Genomic DNA, 22,934 nt, shown 5'->3' with positions numbered 1-22,934 from the left:
ATGATTATAAATCTTGTCTCTTATAATCCCCTCCAAGACTTTACCCACAACAGACGTGAGGCTCACCGGTCTATAGTTGCCGGGGTTGTCTCTACTCCCCTTCTTGAACAAAGGAACCACATTTGCTATCCTCCAGTCCTTTGGCACTATTCCTGTAGCCAATGATGACATAAAAATCAAAGCCAAAGGCTCAGCAATCTCTTCCCTGGCTTCCCAGAGAATCCTAGGATAAATCCCATCAGGCCCCTGGGACTTTTCTATTTTCAGCCTGTCCAGAATTGCCAACACCTCTTCCCTACGTACCTCAATGCCATCTGTTCTAATAGCCTGGGTCTCAGCATTCTCCTCCACAACATTCTCTTTTTCCTGAGTGAATACTGACAAAAAATATTCATTTAGTATCTCGCCTATCTCTTCAGACTCCACACACAACTTCCCATCCCTGTCCTTGACTGGCCCTACTCTTACCCTAGTCATTCTTTTATTCCTGACATACCTAGAAAGCTTTTGGGTTTTCCTTGATCCTACCTGCCAAATACTTCTCATGTCCCCTCCTTGCTCGTCTTAGCTCTCTCTTTAGATCCTTCCTCGCTACCTTGTAACTATCAAGCGCCCCAACTGAAACTTCACACGTCATCTTCACATAGGCCTCCTTCTTCCTCTTTACAAGAGATTCCACTTCTTTGGTAAACCACGGTTCCCTCGCTCTACGCCTTCCTCCCTGCCTGACCGGTATGTACTTATCAAGAACACGCAGCAGCTGTTCCTTGAACAAGCTCCACATATCCAGTGTGCCCAACACTTGCAGCCTACTTCTCCAACCTATCCCCCCAAGTCATGTCTAATGGCATCATAATTGCCCTTCCCCCAGCTATAACTCTTGCCCTGCGGGGTATTCTTATCCCTTTCCATCACTAACGTAAACGTCACCGAATTGTGGTCACTGTCCCCAAAGTGCTCACCTACCTCCAAATCTAACACCTGGCCTGGTTCATTACCCAAAACCAAACCCAATGTGGCCTCTCCTCTTGTTGGCCTGTCAACATATTGTGTCAGGAAACCCTCCTGCACACATTGTACAAGAAATGACCCATCTAATGTACTCGAACTATATCTTTTCCAGTCAACATTTGGAAAGTAAGTCTCCCATAATAACTACCCTGTTACTTTCGCTCTTATCCAGAATCATCTTCGCCATCCTTTCCTCTACATCCCTAGAACTATTTGGAGGCCTTTAGAAAACTCCCAGCAGGGTGACCTCTCCTTTCCTGTTTCTAACCTCAGCCCATACTACCTCGGAAGAAGAGTCCCCATCTAGCATCCTCTCCGCCACCGTAATACTGTTTTTGACTAGCAGCGCCACACCTCCCCCTCTTTTGCCTCCTTCTCTGAGCTTACTAAAACATCTAAACCCCGGAACCTGCAACAACCATTCCTGTCCCTGCTCTATCCATGTCTCCGAAATGGCCACAAAATCGAAGTCCCAGGTACCAACCCATGCTGCCAGTTCCCCTACCTTATTTTGTATACTCCTGGCATTGAAGTAGACACACTTCAAACCACCTACCTGAACACTGGCCCCCTCCTGCGAAGTCAAATCTGTGCTCCTGACCTCTATACTCTCAATCGCTCGTACCCTAAAACTACAATCCAGGTTCCCATGCCCCTGCTGCATTAGTTTAAACCCCCCCAAAGAGCACTAGCAAATCTCCCCCCCCAGGATATTTGTGCCCCTCAGGTTCAGATGTAGATCATCCTGTCTGTAGAGGTCCCACCTTCCCCAGAAAGAACCCCAGTTATCCAGAAATCTGAATCCCTCCCGCCTGCACCATCCCTGTAACCACGTGTTTAATTGCTCTCTCTCCCTATTCCTCATCTCATTATCACATGGCACGGGCAACAACCCAGAGATAACAACTCTGTTTGTTCTCGTTCTGAGCTTCCATCCTAGCTCCCTGAAAGCCTGCCTGACATCCTTGTCCCCTTTCCTACCTATGTCGTTAGTGCCAATGTGGACCATGACTTTGGGCTGCTCCCCCTCCCCCTTAAGGACCCGGAAAACACGATCCGAGACATCACGTACCCTTGCACCTGGGAGGCAACATACCAAACGTGAGTCGCTCTCGCTCCCACAAAATCTCCTATCTGTGCCCCTGACTATCGAGTCCCCAATTACTAATGCTCCGCTCCTCTCCCCCCTTCCCTTCTGAGCAACAGGGACAGGCTCCATGCCAGAGGCCCGTTATGTGAGAACTCAATTGCCCCCTTAATTCAGGCTCAGCATGGGTCCTCGAGCAACTGATTAGTACAAAAGTAAATGGTATAGCGGACCAACAATACAAACCCCCCCCCAATTTTTTTTAACTGAGTCTTTTACTCACTTGGCCTTGATACCAGATTCGTTGGATGTTGCTTCACCGTCAACCTGTCTCGCCGTGTGACTCTAATTTCTGGCGGTCAAAGGTTTGACTACTCGCCTTGTCCACCGGCTCGATCGGCGTTCGGCTCAGGAACCTCCTGCCGGACTACGCCAAAGGTTAGAGGTGAAAATATTCACACGAAGGCCTGAGTATAAGTAAAAAAAGCAGTTTATTATGTCAGAATTCTGGGAGAAAAGGCCTGAGGCTCCGCAGGCTATTGACAGCGCTCTTTCTCACTTGAGCTAAGGCTCACGTGGGTTGATATACAGATTCAAGGGGCGGAATTAGTTGTATTCTCATTTAGATACAATCAATCAACTATATTTGCATCACACTTCATTACATGCAGTCAATCACTTTTCCTCGCATCCCAGTTATCACATATATGGTTAAAGTGGGTGAAGTCATTCGAAACTAACATAATGATGTCCTATCTACAGCTGGGGTCCTTGATCTTATCAAGGACACATAGCATTTCTTGTTCTGTGAAGCTGTTATCAGCGGCTGTTGAAATACTCCCCAGGTTCTCATGAGGTAGTTTACACAGTTTGTGACTTATTGTTAAAGGAAAGTGGCTAGTTCAGCCATTTTGTGTCTTTAATATTGCTAAAATAACTAACAACCATTTTGTGTCCTTTCTGATATTAACAAACATTGTGTATACGCTATCTATTTCTACCAATTGCTTCATCTAAACAGGCATCTAAGCCAATGTGTACCTTTGTCTCATCAGAACTATTCAAAAGTAATATAGGAGCACAAATGTAGTTACAGGGCCACCTATAATTTATATCATAGTCCAGAATCAGAAAATGCCCTCCAACAGTAGAAAACCTTGGCTTTAAGACCACTTAATGTAAAGAAGAAGATGGATGGGTTACAAAAACTCATGACACATTTGGTTTTCAGCATTATCCTTTCACCTTGACAACCAGTCGTCAAATCCACTCCTAACGGAGAAGATGGTGCTCTCATCTCTGCTGGTTCTAAGGATCTAATGTAAAATGAGTTTGGACAGTGTCAATACAGAACATAAAACCATCTAGAATGTTCCATTAATTGACGATCTCGCTCAGAAGATAATGCGAGAAATGTGACATTGCTAAACATTCTGAGGTTGGGTTTGAGCCATGTTATTGAGGTGGTAGCTTCACTTGTTTTCCTCCAGCACTGTACTAGATCTAATATGCAGGGTTCAAGTCCAAAGCGTGTTTTAGTACAGCATCTCCCACCTTGTTCTGCATGATTCACCTAAAAGGGCACCGAATCATGCATCAGAAGTGAAAAGACATATCAGCTTTGTGACAACCTATGAAAGATGAAATTCAGTGTGGGTGTGAGGAGTTGGTGAATGGAATAATGCCATTTCTCACTGAAACAAAGCAATGTATCTGAGTTGAGGTCAAACTGATAGTTTGATAAGCCAATCACAGCCTTCCAACCTTGACAATGTTAAGGGAGCAAGTCTTCAAGTGCATTAACCTGCCCCCCCACCCCACCTTGCCTTGCCAATTCACCTTCGTGTTATAGATTTCCTTATCCGTCCTGATGCTGTGTGTATATTTAAAATGTGAGTTCCCTTTGAAGCTAATGCACCAGCCAAGGAGGGAGGCTAGTTTTGCCCTCAGGGCAAAACAATACTGCTGTTGATGTAAATAAAAGAACTAACAGTACTTGCAAGTGATGTGGGTGTATTAATATATGGTAGAGCTGAGCAGAGACGTAACATTTTTAACCCTCATTTTAATGTGCATAAACAGGAAGATATTCTGCAAGTTATTGTGGACTGAATTTTACCAGGCTCTTGATTATCTGCACAACGATCCCACCCCCCACCCCCACTATCCCCAACCCCACCCCCCAACCCATCCCCCCATGTTTAAGAGGGAGCCCCCCCCCCCGCCCCCACCACCACCACCACCTTGCATATCCTCAGCCCTCACAGGGAAATTTGCCATTTTATGAATGTGCTCTGTGATCAGTAGAACTCTTCTATAGTTCACTATTTTATTTAAACAATGTTATCTATCAGTTATCATGTTACCGTTTTTGTTGATTTGTAAGGGGGAGAAATTGTGTTTGAAAACTTTAATAAAATATATATATTTTTTAAAAACACAGCCTTCAGGCCGTCAAATGCCTGTTGACACTCCGCTGTCCACTGGAATTTGTTACGCTTCTTGAGCAAGTCCGTCAGTGGAGCGACCACACTGCTAAAATGTGGTACAAATTTCCGGTAAAATTCACTCATACCAAGAAATCGCATTATTTCCCGTTGTGTCGAGGGTATCGGAAATTCCCCAATAACTTTGGTTTTCACATCCCGTGGGACCAGTCGACCCTGTCTGATTGTACGGCCAAGGAAAATGACTTGGGCTTTTCCAAATTCACTTTTGGCGAGGTTTATCGACGGGCCGAATGGCCTCCTTCGGCACTGTAAATTCTATGATAATCTATGATAATCACCAAACCCGCCTCCTGAAGTCGATCGAATAACTCCCTCAGATGTTTTAAATGTTCTTTCCATGTCTGGCTGAAAACTACCAGATCATCGATGTATACCGCACCTGTATTAGTTAACCGTTGAAATGTTGCTGGGGCGTTTTTCATGCCAAATGGCTTAACTTTGAACTGGTATATACCATCTGGAGTCACAAAAGCTGAAATCTCCTTCGCCCTTTCAGATAAAGGTATTTGCCAGTAATCTTTCAGTAAATCCAATTTGGAAATAAAAGCGGATTGTCCCACTTTCTCAACGCAATCCTCCAAATGTGGGATAGGATAAGAGTCCGTTCTTGCAACTGCATTCAGCTTTTGATAGTCCAAACACAACCGTCTGGTTTAGGTACCATCACTATGGGTGAGCTCCATTGGCTGCAACCCACTTCAATTATGCCATTCTTCAGCATACTCTCAATCTCTCTGTTAACCTGTGCCAATTTTAAAGGATTAAGTCTATATGGATGTTGTTTGATAGGAACAGCATTTCCTACATCTACATCATGTATAGCCATTTTAGTACTTCCCAATTTATCTCTATAAACTTGCCCATGTGATATCAATAACTCTTTCAGGTCTGTTTGTTTTTCCTCTGGAAGGTAACTTAACAATTCATCCCAATTTTGAAGAACATCCTCATTTTCTAATTTAATTTGAGGTATGTCAAATTCACAGTCATCTGGATTTGGTTCGTCACTTTGAGTTAGAATCCTTAAAACCTCCTTTTTCTCTCCTTCCCTTTCAAAGTACCTTTTAAGCATATTCACAGGACACACTCGGTGAGTCTTACTTCTATCTGGTGTTTTTACCACATAATTCACCTCATTTAATTTCCTTTCAATCTGATACGGTCCACAAAACCTAGCTTTTAAAGGCTCCCTTACCACTGGTAACAACACTAAAACTTTATCCCCACTGGCAAAACTACGAACTTTGGATTTCTTGTCCGCTACCCGTTCCATCACATTTTGTGCAACTTTCAAATGTTGTCTAGCCAATTCACCTGCTCTATTTAATCGTTCCCTAAAATTTGACACGTAATCCAATAGTGTAATTTCCAATTTCTCACCCACCAATTTCTCCTTAATCAATTTAAGTGGTCCTCTTACCTCATGACCAAAAATTAGTTCAGAAGGACTAAATTTGGTGGACTCATTAGGTGCATCCCTAATTGCAAACAATACAAATGGGATTTTTTTATCCCAATCCTCTGGATAATCTTGACAATACACCCTCAACATTGTCTTTAATGTCTGATGCTACCTTTCTAACGCTCCCTGCGATTCTGGATGGTACGCAGTTGATTTAAATTGTTTTATTCATAAGCTATCCATAACTTCTTTGAATAACTTTGTAGTAAAATTTGATCCTTGATCCGATTGAATTTCTGTGGGTAGTCCATATCTAGTAAAGAATTTAAGTACCTCCTCCACAATCCTTTTAGCTGTTATATTACATACTGGAATGGCCTCAGGAAACCTAGTAGACACATCCATTACAGTCAAAAGATATTGATTCCCACTTTTTGTTTCAGGAAGCGGTCCTACACAATCGATTAGGACCCTTGTAAAAGGTGCCTCAAATGTTGCAATGGGTATTAAGGGCGCTGGTTTTATCACTGCTTGAGGTTTCCCTATCACTTGACATGTGTGACATGATTGACGAAATTAAATACTTCGTTATGTAGTCCAGGCCAATAGAAATGTTTCTGGATTTTAGCTTGAGTTTTCCTAATTCCCAAATGACCTCTCACTGGTACCTCATGTGCAACTCGCAACACCTCCTTTCTATACCCTACCGGCAATACTAGTTGATGAACTTCTGCCCACTTTTCATCCGCCTGCATATGTACAGGTCTCCATTTTCTCATCAAGACATCATTTTTACGGTAATAACACTCTGGTATACTCTCAAATTCCTCTTCCATATATGCTTTCTGATATATCCGTTTTATTTCTACATCTTTCTGTTGTAACTCTGCCAATTTTCCTGAACTAAAAATATCCGCCTCATCCTCCACCTGTTTTTGTTCTTTTTCAACATCTGATCAAAAATTGTTTCTAATAATTGCACTTCAACTTCATCTTCACTCTTTGATTTCTCCTCTTGTCTTAACCTGTGACTTTGCGACCTTGTTACTACACAATCCGGAAAAATCCCAGGATATTCATCCTTCAACACTTCAGCTGTCTGATTTTCCACTGGCTTATCAACCCACCTGCGATCCAGCTATATCATTGTTTGAATTAGTAACAACCACATGTCCTGTGGCCATTTCATTTGTTTAGCTACCTTCTCAAATAAAATGAAAAAGGCTTCCACTTTCTTCTCGTCAAACCTTGGCAATGCTTGGACATATTTAAATAGATTCCCACCAAGCCTTCGACTATGACGCTCTTTCTCACTATCCTCATCACTATCAACCAACTGTACGTTTCCCTTTACGACTGCCGATTTTAACTGATTGTCATGTTTCATGGCCATTTTCTGAAGTTCAAACTCCCTCTCTTTATCTTTTTCCCTGATCTGTATCTCCCTTTCTTTTTCTTTTTGTTCTACTACGGCTATTCTTTCTTTTCTGCTTTCTTCTCTCTCCTTTTCTTTTTCCTCTCTCTCTTTCTCTTTCTTTTTCCTCTCTCTCTCTCTTTCTCTTTCTTTTTCCTCTCTCTCTCTTTCTCTTTCTTTTTCCTCTCTCTCACTCTTGTATGCAAGCTGCTTTAATTCTTTCTCATGTTCCATTTGTTTAATTTGCAACTGAATTTTTGCCATTTCCAATGAGTCAAACTCTATCTCAGGCAACTTTAAATTCTTAACCACCGCCATAATTACCTCATCTTTTCGCATTTTGTCAGGTAATGTTAACTGCAATGTTCTTGCCAAATCTAACAGTCTGCTTTTCGTTTCTGTCCGTAAGGTACTACTTGTAACATTCTCCACCCCAAAAAACTTCTGAGCCTCTGAAAGAGCCATTGTTCACAACACTCTCCCCACTTAAACTAAAATACCACACCGGAAAAGCAACAATCCTTCACTGTCTTTAAGTTCACAAAAGCCAATCCAATAGATAGACGTTTATCCCATTGAGCCCCCAATTGTTATGGGCGAGGCGTTTTCAGAACCCCAAAATGTATCATGGAGTTCAACCATCCTCTCCCTTTAATGTATTTGTTGCTTTTCCTAGTACACGGCTTTTTCCCTAGGTGTGATATTACAATTATGGACATGTGGGTTTTTAAACACAAAACACTGTTTATTCCATGAACTCAACTTAACATCTTGAATAAACACTGGATCTCTTAACACTCCTTACTTCAAAGATAACTCAGAAAATATTGCAACAGTAAATAACTCCTTAAAATGTTCCTTCAAACTTCCAAGAGACTTAACACCTTTAAACAGTATCACATCAGGTTAAAGGATATACATTTTTTCTGTAGAATGGCAGAGATATATTAGCTTGGTTGACTTCAGCTCCAGCACATTGCTTTCTTCCTGCAGCTCTCTGGAAACCCACAGACACACAAACTGCTTTTTCCAACTGCAAAACTAAACTGCAAAATGGTTGACCTGACCTCAGCTCCACCCACTCTCTGACATCACTGTTTTCTTAAAGGTACATTGCTTAAACATCCATGTCTTAAAGGTACCCTCACATGACAGTGGGAAGGTGAGCGTTTGGGAATAGCATGCCCTTCCCAATGCCAGTTCCTCAAGCAGCCATTGTATTCAGGATAAGTCCTTTAAGTGGGCAATAATTGACTACTTAAGGTCCTCGATTGCCGGCAGTTGGGAAAGGCTCAGAAAGACTGTCCACGAGCCTTCCTTCCCCAGATTTATTTTTGTCAGAAGCAGGAAGGCAAGGGTACCCACCCACCAGCTCCTGCCCAATTAAATGCCCACTCTGCCAAACTTGCCCTTGGGGGCATTTAAATTTCACATTTTATTTCTAACCTCTATATCTCTGCACAGCGCTTCAAAAGCTATGTTTACAGAAAACCTATCAACCAAATAACCAATCAGTAGATTTGCTATTGTCTACTGTGAGGTCTATTTTCAAGCTCAGTTGTGTATTCTAGCATACCTTGAATTTTTTTTGTTATTTCTCCAGTGTAGTGACTCTGCTTCGCCCCAGCTTCCTGCAGCCTGAAGCTGTGTCCTTATTTAATGCTTTTATTAAATTTTATGAGAAGTGCAACACTTGCCAGTAAGATTACAAGTAACTTGAGTAATATGAATGCACATTTTATTTTGTTAATTAGCCAATTGACTCACATCAAGATTTGTACCTAATGGTTTGTTTTGTGTGCATTGAAGGACTAACTCACTTGGTTCAGCTGTTATATTTAGGTTAATGAGTTACCCAGTGTGTGTGCCCACTGGCTGGAGTTTCACTTGTCTGCTCACTACGCAGTGAGAAACCACTCACAAATAAAACATTAATAATTGGAGGGCAGATGGAATAACACAGTTGGCTTGCGAACTATGTGGCTCCTGTTCATTGATCGCCAATTGGCAATGGGAAGAATTCAACTAATGGACCTCTCCTTCCTCCTAGCCCTTACAAACTCTTCAAGCAGTTGTTCCCAGCAGCAGTGTTGCCCATAAGCATTTTAATATTGTCATTTGTATGAACATAGAGAATTTTGTTTTTGCATTCCAATTTTCTGTTGTTGATAGTGGGCTTTCATATTGAACAGTGATGGGTGGCAAAGTCTTGTGATCAAATCACATCATTTACAATGGTGACATTCGATAAATATAAAGATAACTGTAAATTTTGTCCAGGGGTGGCTGTATAGACGTGTACCAAAGCATAGGCAGGATGAAAGTTCTCCAAAGGGAAATGTTGAAAACATGCTCACTAATTCAGACATTCATGGTGCTGTGCGAGGGGAATGTATTTGTCAAAACAAAAATGACAGATTGTGGCTAAGGGCAGCTTTGAGTTATTCTGAACAGTACTTCTGAATCCAAAGACACATTACCACGGACATGCTTCAGCGTTGGATTAAATGTGCCTAGAGTTCGAAAGCCATTACATGCCCGCTGGGCACCTGACAGATAATTGTGTATCAGCCCCTGACCCAACAAAACTACCAGAATATGGAATCATAATTTTTGCGTGTCGTTCAGTTTTTTTTTTCAATAAAGATGAGTGAAATAATTCATCTTTTGTTTTTTTTACAAATTTAGAGTACCCAATTAATTTTTTCCAATTAAAGGGCAATTTTAGTGTGTTCAATTCACCTTCCTTGTACATCTTTGGGTTGTGCGGGCGAAACCCACGCAAACACGGGGAGAATGTGCAAACTCCACACGGACAGTGACCCAGAGCTGGGATCGAACCTGGGACCTCGGCACCGTGAGACTGCAGTGCTACCACTGTGCCACCGTGCTGCCCTATTAATTAATCTTTAAGATGGATGGAAATCTACCCTGGATAATCGGCCTTAAATCCTATTTAGATCCTGAACTAAGGTTACGTGAGTAAATTCACAATAAGCAACAACCACGCAGAAAGACTTTTATTAAATCAATTAAAATGATCCCTTTTAACTGCTAATGAGATAGATATAGGAAAAGACTATTTAACAGAGCTCAGCAATGTCTGTACACAGAACAATTAATGATAAAGAGCTGGTGGGAGGGTGCTGCGGATGAGGGAGGAAGTCACAGCTCAAACATTGCCCCTCAATTTTGAGCACTTAATGTGGAGCATCACCCAGGATAGTGTTACAATGATTAGAGTCGCATTCAAGGAAGAAGCCTTCTGTCCTCTTATTGTGTTTTTTGCACGCAAAGCAATTTTGATAAGCTGCTTAAAAACTGTACAGCACCTGTCAGATTTTGCATCTTTTATTCTGTGTTTGTTACTTTTTTCAGTTCAATGTTAAGATTGGTACGCAAGGATTTTTGGACCTTTCAAAAAAGCACCCAGAAATGGGTCCAGGGTGCCAATCAATCGCGATCAACCAGTCCTGTAATTGCTCATTTCAGTGGGGAAAAGAAATAGTTGTTTACCATGATTCACGACTGACTTTTTCATGAGGGTCAGCAAAGCTGAGATTTTCTTTTTCCGTCCCTTTCATTCTACTTCTAATTGAACATAAGCTTAATGAATTTTAGAGTATGATTTCATTGGTGCCTGATTTCTGATGCAAAAGTGGTGATGTAGCTGTATAATAGCAAAATTGGAAAGCCCAAGGGCACCCTGCGACTGGGCATTAAACCTGAATGTTTTAACTGGACAATCTCCCTGTTCTATTGCCTGAAGATAATACATAATACCTGGGGAAGAGTGTGGTGCAATAATGGTGTTGGGGAGGGAGGGTGGGCGGGATGTTGCTATTTTGTAAACTTACTTCTTGGTGACTCGAATGAACCATGCGCAGAGCAGGACAACTCGATATCTGCAATATTAAATTTAACTGTTGGAACCTAAAGGAGGCATCAGGCCTCTCATTAATATGTGCAATGAGCCTAATACCTGCTTTAGACAGCTGCCAGAGTAACTTTGAACAGCACCCAATCCAATTTCAAGAATGTTTCCGATTTGAGACTTTGGCCCCTGCCCCCATTTTAAGTTGGTAAATCTGACGTACTGAGGTCCAGTTTCTGCCCTTAATTTTCTCACAAGTATACATTAAACAAGTATATCCTGCATTTTAATTCCTGATTTTTATGAACATATGTTTTAATTTTTATTTAAGCGCAATGTGGAGGGACTTCCACGAATACCAATGATGTGGTCCTGAGTCCTGGTTTTCCTGGAAATTATCCCAGTTACATGGATTGCATTTGGAGGATTTCATTAGAGGTTGGGTCTGGTAAGTGACTTCGGAAAAATACTTCTAATTTACAGTTACAATTTGCTTTGAGCGAGAAATGCTGCTTTGGATAAAGTTGTATGTTTTGTGAATTTCAGCACACACAAGTCATCATGCTTTTAAAATTTCAGTTCAGGAAGGGAGTCAAAGATGAAACTAAACACAATTGGCTTTGTTATCTTGATGCATTTGGTACAAAGGCTGGCTATCTTTCTCAAGTGATGGGTTCAAAGCAAACAACTTAAACACAAAATACTTGTGGATATAAGAGTTCTACTGATCACAGAGCACATTCATAAAATTGTCAACAAATCAATCACTCAAAAGTTCCCAAGTCAACACAGGCACAAGAGTGACTCACTCTGTTTATTGTGCAGGAATATATTTATATTGTAATATCTTCACATCTGAGTTTGGCAAATCAATTACTATTCACAGAAGACAATGCAAGGATTTGGACAGCAAGAATGTCAGAAACATTTAAGTGCTTAAATTAGAATCAGTACCATGGAGAGAGACCTCTGCATTATTGATGCTTTGGGTGGATAACGGGACGTAAATGAAATAAAGGCTCATAGATCGCGAATCACAGCTCAAAATTTTAAGCCTGGAACAGATCCACACTTTAAACATGGACCAGGTTAACTGTGCAGCAGCTCCGCACCAATACACATACATCAGATTCACAGCATTTAACATATATCAGACCCCACTCAAAACTGAAGTTCCAGATTCAACCAGCAGGGAAGTTCCTCTCCCCCTTCCCTCCAGGAGGTGAGCAGCCAACACAGCCCAACTCCGGGCACACCAGCTCCGCAACTCCAAGTACACATCCGATTCACAATGCTGAATGTGCAACAGGTCCATCTTGTACTCGTATTTGCCGCGCTGTTCAGAAGCAAAGAGAAGTCACTGAAGGCAGATCTCCAGCCATGACTGTCGTGTTCTGTAGGCTGGCCGAAGTGAATGATGAACTACAGAACATCTTGTTTAAATAATTTATTATGAAGCAACTGCTTGATAAGATAAATAGGATAAATAAAATAATAAACTACTAACACTAATTAACTGTTGTAGAGCTTCTGCAAAATACATCTGTCCTCCAACATGACCTACTTCCAACTCCCCAGCCACAGGGTCACATTGTGGGTTTACACTGCCACCTAGTGGTCAGAGGTTGTGTATATCATTATGTACAGAATTGCTTTATACATATCATCACACTGATCTCCCCCACACCATCACGTGATAACGCAGAAGAAACCAACAAAGAGAAGAATTACAATGGCTAAAACTCCTCCCATGGTATACCTGAGGGATGGTGCCTCGTTGAAGAGCGGCAGTTGCCCTCGTAGGGTGGCGGCCGGATTTCCAGTACCATCCTTGAGAGGATGAGGGCAGCACGGTGGCGCAGTGGTGGCACTGCAATCTCACGGCGTCGAGGTCCCAGGTTCGATCCCGGTTCTGGGTCACTGTCCGTGTGGAGTTTGCACATTCTCCCCATGTTTGCATGGGTTTCGTCCCCACAAACCAAAGATGTGCAAGGTAGGTGGATTGAACACGCTAAATTGCCCCTTAATTGGAAAAAATGAATTGGGTACTCTAAATTTATTTTTTTTTAATTAAAAAATCCTTGAGAGGATGATTATTGTTTGTTTAAGGTTTGAATGATTCAGAGACATAAGAGGTGTCTTTCCAACAAAGTTTTGATTTCAAAATGATGTACAAATTTGGAACTCTCCTGCTGCCCCTTAACATAAGACTAGGGTATTTAGAGTATTCAAAAAGAGGTAGATAGATTTTGGACAGAATCAAGGAATAAAGAGAAAAGGCAGCAAAGAAGTTAAGGAGCGTATTAATCTTGATCTAAATGAAAGATGAAGCAAACTCAAGGGGCTGAATGGCCAACTCCTGTTCCTTACATTGTCTGGAATACTATGCTGATCCCCACCACTTCTATTCAACTGATGTCCAAACAAAGATCGAGACTTTCCCTCCAACTGTATTGTCTCTAGCTTCTCTCTCTCCCTCACACACTTTGTTGTGAAACCTGTTTGCTTCTCTTATCTGTAAACAGGCTTTGCAAAGTATTATTTGACATTTTACAAGGCGGGGAAAAAAATTCCATATATTCAAATCTAAAATTTTGACTGTCATACTGATTTATTAATAACAATTGGCGGAGATAGTGTAGGAGCAACTAGTGAAGAAAAGAAAAATGTTTTTTTAGCAGCAATAATAAGGCATTAAACAGACTTTAAGGAAGTATATTTGACAAACCTTCTTTTGTTGAGGAAAAGAAAAGTGCAATGCGTTGTGTTCATTGCAACTTCACAGTTAGGCAATATGTTTTGATATAATTTATGATATTCAATTTTGTGCTTGTGAATAATGAAGGAAGGTTTACCAAACAGCATTTCACAGAAGTGGATGTCAAATACCTGGATTGAAATCTTCACGTGAAGAGGCAGATAAAGTATTCTATTTCCATCTCCAACATCCAGCTTACTTCTAGTCCTAACTCTGTGAAATATCAAGAAAAGTCTTCACAGGAAATTTATTGGGACTGTTGTGGGAGTTTCACAGCTATTCAATATTGTGTACCTCACTCCCCAACTCACCAGATGAGTTCCAGTTCAAGATCTTTATTCAAGCTATAGCAGGAGAGCTAAACAACCACCTTGTGGCTTGCCAGCTCCCATAATAAAGAAATGCAATGGCTAGTATACTGTGAGCTTATCTTACAAGTAAATAACATAAACAAATCAAAATAGTATATTGTTTCGGAATTATCTGTATCCATTCTTAACTAATAATTAGGATGACATAATCTTTAACATCTGAGTAAAGTTATCCAATCACGATTTGGGCACGCAGGCTTTATTTTAATATCACCAAGCACTCATTTTCTCTGTTTATCGACTAACTTCTGGGCATAGGTGTGCCAAGAATTTTTGACCAGTGATGCTACAAACTCCCTTCCTATTGTCCTTTGTTTTAATGGACACACATGAGCTGCAACTGCACCGTGTTCAATTGAATTTTTGTGTGCAGGCCGTGTGACTAAAGCCTCTCTATAGTTGATATAGTAATGGTCCTTGAGTGTTATCTGCAGACAGTCTGGACTGAAGCAACTGGTTTCTCATCACTGGTTTTCTGTCATTGAGAATTTAGCAGCTAGCAGTTTGTGTGGTTTTTAAACTTGTATGACTTTTAACCCTTCCTGGGATCTTCTCCACCATGTTGCGAGTGAACACCAAGCCCGCATACTTTAAAAGGGTGTAATTTTCCAAGTTTGAGCTATAAGTAGGGCGATTGGCCTGCCAGGATTGTCTTTTGTGAAAATATGGCATGTTATACACAAGACAAGCATAAAACATGACAGTTACTGGAAATCTGAACTAAAAACAAAACAAATCTGATGGAAGGCCATTGACCTGGAGATTTAAGCTAGGTTTTATGCTTCTAACTGGGAGGTTTGAAGATGAAGGGGCACACAGTGGGTGGCCTCCCCGCCAACTACATGCCTGCCCCAGCCTCCGAAATCTTACAGGAGTTGGGAGAGCTGTTGGGCAGCCCATGGGCCTAACAAGGCCCTGAAGAGGTCAGTTAATGACCACTTAAGGGCATCGCCCTTGCCCTTGTCGTGGTGAGGGCAACCCTACACCATTCAGGAAGCGCAGCAACTTTAGCTGACCCCCACCTTGATGTGAACCTTCCAGTTTAACCTGCCACTGGCCCCTTGAACCTATTCCTCACCTGCCCACCCTCCGCTGAGGTCCCCAACCCTGAATTTACAGGCTTCCTCGGTGTGCTGGAACTGCCTGCTGTTGCCATCCCTCTCGGTTGACTCTTCTTGGACGATAATGCTGCTGGTCATCCAATTGACTACGACTCTCTAAGGCTGGACTTCTGACCAAGATAGGAATGGAAGTCTTGTCGTAAAGCTGTCCGTGTTATTTGATTCTTTAAAATTAACGGGTGCCTGCAACCTTCTGGTTTCCAAGCCAATTGGCAAGGTTCTTAGGAATGTGAAGTTGGAGAATTAGCCCTTTCCTTTATATAGGGGCTGTTTAGCACAGGGCTAAATCGCTGGCTTTGAAAGCAGACCAAGGCAGGCCAGCAGCTCGGTTCAATTCCCGTAACAGCCTCCCCGAACAGGCGCCGGAATGTGGCGACTAGGGGCTTTTCACAGTAACTTCATTAAAGCCGACTTGTGACAATAAGCGATTTTCATTTCATTTCATTTAGGTATCAGAGGAATTACCCACTGAGATACTCTTTGAAGCGCAGATCATAGAATCCATAGAATCCCTACATTGCAGAAGGAGGCCATTTGGCACATCAAGTCTGCACCGACCCTCTGATCAAGCCCACTCCCAGCCCTATCCCCATAACCCCACCTAACCTGCACATTGGACTGTTGGTGGATACTGTAGCATCTGGTGGAAACCCACCTAGACACATGGGAAATGTGCAAACTCCACTCAGACAGTTCCCCAAGGTTGGAATCAAACCCGGGTCCCTGGTGCTGTGAGGCAGCAATTGAGGATCAAAATGTTACTGTCCTGAGGGTGTGGTTGAAGCAGATTATTGGGGGCAGCATAGGAGCACAGTGGTTAGCACAGTTGCTTCACAGATGCAGGGTCCAAGGTTCGATTCCCGGCTTGGGTCACTGTCTGTGTGGAGTCAGCACGTTCTCCCCGTGTGTGCGTGGGTTTCCTCTGGGTGCTCCGGTTTCCTCCCACAGTCCAAAGATGTGCAGGTTAGGTGGATTGGCTGTGCTAAATTGTCCTTAGTGTCCAAAAAGTTTAATTGGGGTTACTGGGTTAAGGGGATGGGGTGGAGGAGGTGGGTGCTTGAGTGGGCTGCTCTTTCCAAGGGCTGATGCAGACTTGATGGGCCGAATGGCCTCCTTCTGCACTGTAAATTCTATGATTCTATGATCTTGGAAGTATTGACATTCATATTGGGTACAGGAAAGTAGAAAATATTGCATTTTAATCTCTGTTTTCCTTGCTTACTGAATACAATCATCATCAAGAACACGTCAACACGTGATGCATGTTTGTTCGCATGGACATCACTTGAATTGCGATAACATAACTCTACTTAGCTCTGGAAGTAACTGACAATTTTTCTTGCATGTTGTTTTCAGGGGCGTATATTGAATTTCTGAACTTTTCCACTGAACCTAACCATGATTTCATTGAAATTCGGAATGGGCCACTTGACACCAGTTTGGTGATTGGCAGGTTCAGTGGAGCTGAACTTCCACCTCCTCTGATGTCGACATCTCATGAAACAACCGTATACTTTCACAGTGATCACTCAGAAAACAAGCCAGGCTTCAGACTTACATACCAAGGTAAGCAGTCTGAAGGTAACAGTCGGTGAGTGCATCATTGAAATATTGGATTGACACCTGAGAATACAAGACCTGAGTTTAAATTGCTGTAGTTTCTAATTCCTAACTAAAGGTTCCCCCAGGTAATGAGTCTGGGTGGGTTGTCTCAGAAATAAAAATGCACTTTTATGTTTAATTCATATGCGCTGATCAAGGAGCATCCTTGATGGCAGCATGTAGATGTGATAATTAAATTATATAGCTCTCCCGACAAAGTGAAATATTGTGTAAACTGGGGAAGGACGGTGAAAGAGAAAGACATTGAGCGTGAATTTGTGCTCGCGTCCAGCACGAGCGTGAGCAGCGATGCAAGCGCAACATCTCCCAGAATTGGAAAATGTGATTCTTCCCGGCGAGGTTTTTTTTTCCAATTTATCCCACCCCTTGCCGGTGACATAGCCAGGTTCCACCCTTTAAACCTCATTTAAATACGTTTTAATAAATTGTAATATGATAAGCGGGCATCCCCGCCATATGGTTTCCCCCACCTTTGCAATTCCCACGTTGGTGAGGTTTACAATTGCTTTTCAAAAGAGAGAAGCTGTCGAAGGGAATCCGCCTGGGGGAACACATTTAAGTATAACCCCTGAGGGGAGAAGGACATGCATAGGTGCCCTGACACTGCCCCAGACACCCTGGCACTGCCAAAGTGGCATTTCCAAGGGACTGTGCCAGGGGTGGGCCCAATGGGGAACTCCATAATATCATAAGACATAGGGGCAGAATTTGGCCATTCGACTCATCACCCCGTTCCCCCATTCAATCATGCCTGATATATTTCTTATCCCCATTCTCCTGCCTTATCCCCATTGTCTTCCATTCTCCCCATTGTCCCTCCTTCTCTTCTATTGGGGGAATGATCTCCTTATTTGTTTGGGGAGTTGCCCCAGTGCTTGTTGGGAGGGTTCCCCGTATCTTTGGGTCAGGGATTTTGATACCCATGGGGGCGGGGATACAATTTTTTGACTGCAGACGAGGGCGCCCTTTAAAAATGATGCCGTGATCTCTGTGGAGCTGGCATTGCCAGCTCTATCAGGACACATCCCACTAGCGGTATAATGGGGCTATGTACCCACTCCAGCATGTAAACGCAGGCGAATCACTCTGGACTTTTCTGAAGAAAGTCCAGAGTAACACTTCTACTTGGAGGGGACTAGCGGGGACATGGAGTAGTCCTCACAGCTCTGGCTGCCGATACAGGGCCCTGCACTTCCGGTCGGGGGTCCGCGCATGCGCACAGTGGCGGCCTGCGTCGGCCGCCCCGCGCGACATTGCGGACCTACACCGCGGACCGGCACCAAAAAGATACCCCCCCGCCGAGATCGCACGCACCCACGGGTCGGTGGCCCCCGATCGATAGCCTGGCCATCTGTGAGGCGCCCCCCGGTGAAGGATCCCCCCGCCCCCCCCCCACCAGGGCAGCCGCGGACTGAGTCCGCAGCCGCCACGCTGAGTCCCCGACAGGTGGGACCATGTGAGAACCATGCCGTCGGGAACACGGCCAGTTACTCTTGGAGAATTACCGCGGGGGCCTCTCTGTCAATTGCCCCCTACCCGTGCCGCGTAGACTGCGCGATTCGCGGTGATTCTCCGGCGGGGGAATGGCGTCGCACCGGATTTTCGGCATCGACGCCCATTCTCCGCCCCCGCTCCAATCGCGATTTCAGCGCGGAGGCTCGGAGAATCCCTCCCCATGCCTCCAGATTGTGCACAGATTATCTGGAGAGAAAACCCAGCTATACAACTGGAGAGTTATTCTCCACCTCAACCAACACTCTGTGCACAGAGTGGAAAATTCCACCCATTATCACAAATTGAGGGACATTCAATTGCATTTTTGTCCCATTGCTAATGACCAAAAATGACATTAATTATACATTTAAATATAATTTCCTGCATATTGCTCAGTGACGTGCACTGAAGGAAGTATTTGATCAGACGAGTGATTGCAATGGCACAAAGAACTCAGAGAACAAAGAGTTTATGCATTTTCAAAGGCACCAATTTTTAACACTGTTCATGGAAAATATTCCCAGATATCTTATTGCGCCAATGTTCCATGAGTCTGAAAATGGTTGATGAGGCTGATTCAGGATCCGCAGATTTTATGGCACATGGGGCATTTGTTGTCATGTAGGATGTCATGGTCATGTATTATTAGTTTGGGTTGCGGCAGGTTATTTTCACTGCTCTCATTTTCCTTTCCGTTGTTGGAATTCCAAAATTTGAAAGAAGAGTTTGATAACTAACAATTGTAAGGCTGTGTTCAAGTCAAACCTTGCTACTTTTATTACAGGTTTATCCCAAATGCCAATATTTCCTGGTAGATTCAGCACCTGACAATTAATGACATTACAGAAATTTTATTGGGAGATAACTTGTAGTTGGTTGCTGGGTAGTCCTTTGCCTACTATCTCATGTATAAAATTATGAGAGGCATAGATAGAGTGGACAGGAAGACATGTTTCCCCTTGATGGAGGGATCAATGGCCAGGGGGCATAGATTTATGGTAAAGGCCAGAAGGTTTAGAGGGATGTGAGGAAAAACATTTTTACCCAGAGAGTGGTGGGAATCTGGAACTCACCTCCTGAAATGGTGGTGGAGACGGAAACCCTCATCACATTTAAGAAGTATTTAGATGTGCACTTGCGATGCAAAGGCATACAATGCTATGGGCCAAGTGCTGGAAAATGAGATCAGAATACTTAGGTGGTTGTTTTTGACTGGCGTAGATGTGATGGACCGAAGGGCATTTTTTGTGCTGCCGACGTCTATGACGGTGACTAAAATTCATGCGGGAATATTTCTCATTCTGCAGGCACACTAAAAGTGAGATCTCCATTTTTTTTTTAAAGTACACAGGATATTCACAGTCATCAGGAGAAATGATGGTACCATATTGAGGGGATCTGATTAGCATTAATTCAACTGACCCACGGGATTTCATAATGTAACCTTCATAGTAAGTCTTTGTAGGCATAAATGGGATATCCAACACACAATGTGAATGGGGAATACCTGTCATGCTGATTATTACACAGAAGTTTTCCAACACAATTTTGGTTTGCTTGTGAGCTGAATTCGAATGTACTAGAGGCACTGCTGACTGATTTATGAACTTCACGAGACAGGGAATCTGGGGAAAGTATATATGTGTGTTTGTATTGTTTTTATTGTTATATGATAAACTACAGCACAAGCTTAAGCCTCACAGGGACTGTTTTTATATCAGTTAAAATATCTGAGGATTGACCTAAAGCTGTAGCAATCTTAACCCTTTTAGTGCCTGGCGGCTGCCCGTATTCTGCATTCATTGCCTGACAAAGGCCTTTTTCAAGAGAGAAATAGACTAACTGCTAATCATACAATGCTAAAAATGTATTTGTGCAGTTTAGTTAAATAAATCCTGAATCAGCAAATCTCCTGTCCACCATCGGGATTTGTCTTCCCTGAACAAAATGCACAAATTTTGGGCTGGTTTTTCCTCAACAAAGGGCATACGGATCTTGTGACGGGTGGTAACTACATTTTTAATAGAGTGGGCATTCCGCTGTTGATGGAAAGCCCTTTATATTCTGTTTAAAATATAACCTGACAACATTTTTGGGATATGAGAGAAAAATAAAGACAGAAATTCCAAGCTAGTGGCAAATTGTGAGAGAAGGAATTTAGTTTTATCCAGACTTTATGTCTCGTAAATTGTTCTTTGAACATACTACTAGACTTCTGTTGTGTCAAGATGGAAAGGAACTGTCTTAAAAAATAAACCTTGCAGCTGGCTCCTATGTTATGACTCACTGTCCAATAGATGAGTAATGGTGGAACCTATAGCCAGTCTTTCCTTAACATAGGTTTATTCACAAAACCCAGCGAACTCAGGCACCAACGTTCTTTTCCTTCCGCTACACAGGTGGAAATCGAATCTTATATACACTTAAAAATAATGCCTTAACCCTTCTTCATTTTAGTAATAACTGTTTTCGCTTCCAAATAAAGCAGGCACTTCATTGTGACAGGATTGTCACAATGGGTGGCACCGTGGCACAGTGGTTCGCACTGCTGTCTCACCAGGGACCCGGGTTCAATTCCAACCTTGGGTGAATGTCTGTGTCAAGTTTGCATGTTCTCTCCTTGTGTGCGTGGGTTTCCTCTGGGTCTCCGGTTTCCTCCCACAGTCTGAAGATGTGCAGGTTCAATGGTTTGGCCATTCTAAATTGTCCCTTAGTGTCCAAAAAAGGTTAGGTGGGGTTATGGGGTTACAGGAAAAAGAGTGGGGGAGTAGGCCTAGTTTGGGTGTTCTCCTGTTGCACTGTAGGGATTCTATGAATCAATGATTGCAACATTAACATCCAAGATAATTGAATGTTTAAATGAACAGGGTACAGTGCTGAGCTATTCAGCTAAAATCTAGTCTGGAAATTGGAGTACTTTCTGTGAGATATCAATTAAGAATGGGATTGGATTGAGTTCTGGAACTATTCACTGTATTGTAATCTACCAGCATTCATTGTGTGGTATTGAAGAAATGCTTGGCAAATGCTTAAGGACCACTGGGGCTCATGGGCCCATACCCCAACTTGAGTCAATGGCTTCAGCAGCAGAGCAGTAATGGGAGAAAACTAAAATGATTGCAGCCTTGTACAATTATTTAAATAACCCCCAATACATCTTAACCCTTTAACTTTAGTGCAAAATAAAGTAAATAGCTCACCCAAATGCCAAGATTATTGGAAAGGGGGTAAGTGGGAGGAAGGGACTAAAATATGATGATGGGCAATCTCTGATACATTCTGCATGTAGAAAGCGAATCTTAGATGCAAGGAGCGGGTGAGATTTTTTTCCTGTTCTTAGCTTTCCCCCTGTGTCAGAGTGTGTTGAAAGGGGAAAGAGAAATGCAGAATAAGATGCTGCAGTCTTGGCTCATTAGTAACAGCATTATTTTCCCCGTGGTTCAATTGAATCATGAACTGTTATAAGCCGGTGAAGGATTTTACTTCTATTGTAGCATCAAATACTTTTATATTGTTGCCATCTTATTGTGCTACGATGCAAAGCTGCAGATGTGGCCGGTGGTAATGTTGGCTGATAGCACATTTCGTGCCGTGCTGGCAGTGATACTAGGAAGCAAAGCAGTGTTTAATATATGCGACAAGCCAGTGAAGCTGTTGAAGGGGATTGCATATTCTTGAATTCAGATGGTCTTCCTTAATGCCTCTGGCTATGTTCCCTCACTTCTTTCTTTGCATATTATCAATCATCCAGAATCAGCCTTCAGTTATTCCATGCAGACTTACAGAAGAGAAAATTAGAAAATTAAATGAATTGTTGGGTTGAAAAGATCAGTCAGTTCCCCCACCCCAAGATGTATGGGGAGAATGTGCAAACCCTTTGGAAAAGTGGTAAACAATTCCTGTGCCCTTTTGATGAGCTAGCCTGTGTATAATATTTTCTCATTAAAGAATATTTCCTGGTAGGAGTAGTTCTGATATATATAAATATGTATGAGCCTCCTGAACAAGTTTCATAAGGGCTGTCTGAGCCAGGCATCATTTGAACATTTTTCTTTGTGCGTACTTTAGTAAACTGGAGCATTAGTAGTGGATGAATTGTCTGCACACTTGCATCATTTGCCCACAAGACTGCACTCTTCGCAAAAAGAATAAAAACTTAAGAAATAGGGACAGGAATTGGCTATATGACCCTCTGAGTCTGCTGCACTGTTCATTAAAATCTACTGCAATTCAACCTTCCCGTACTATTTCTTATGTAATCCCATATCC

At 42.5% G+C, this 22,934-nt stretch overlaps 1 protein-coding gene across 1 annotated transcript in view; it reads left to right on the top strand.

Annotated features, from left to right (window-relative positions):
• The window catches only part of csmd2 (CUB and Sushi multiple domains 2), a 995,459-nt gene that overhangs the window by 721,598 nt on the left and 250,927 nt on the right, over window positions 1-22,934 (top strand). Inside the window, exons 37-38 of the mRNA XM_072502405.1 lie at window positions 11,630-11,746; window positions 16,905-17,114. Coding sequence (XP_072358506.1) covers window positions 11,630-11,746; window positions 16,905-17,114 — 327 coding nt within the window. The remainder of the gene's footprint in view (window positions 1-11,629; window positions 11,747-16,904; window positions 17,115-22,934) is intronic.

This window comes from Scyliorhinus torazame, chromosome 1 (assembly GCF_047496885.1).
Source record: "Scyliorhinus torazame isolate Kashiwa2021f chromosome 1, sScyTor2.1, whole genome shotgun sequence".
In the NCBI taxonomy this organism is placed as follows: Eukaryota; Metazoa; Chordata; class Chondrichthyes; order Carcharhiniformes; family Scyliorhinidae; genus Scyliorhinus; species Scyliorhinus torazame.
The sequence above is the reverse complement of the archived record's forward strand: the minus strand, read 5'-3'. Positions and strand labels throughout refer to the sequence as shown.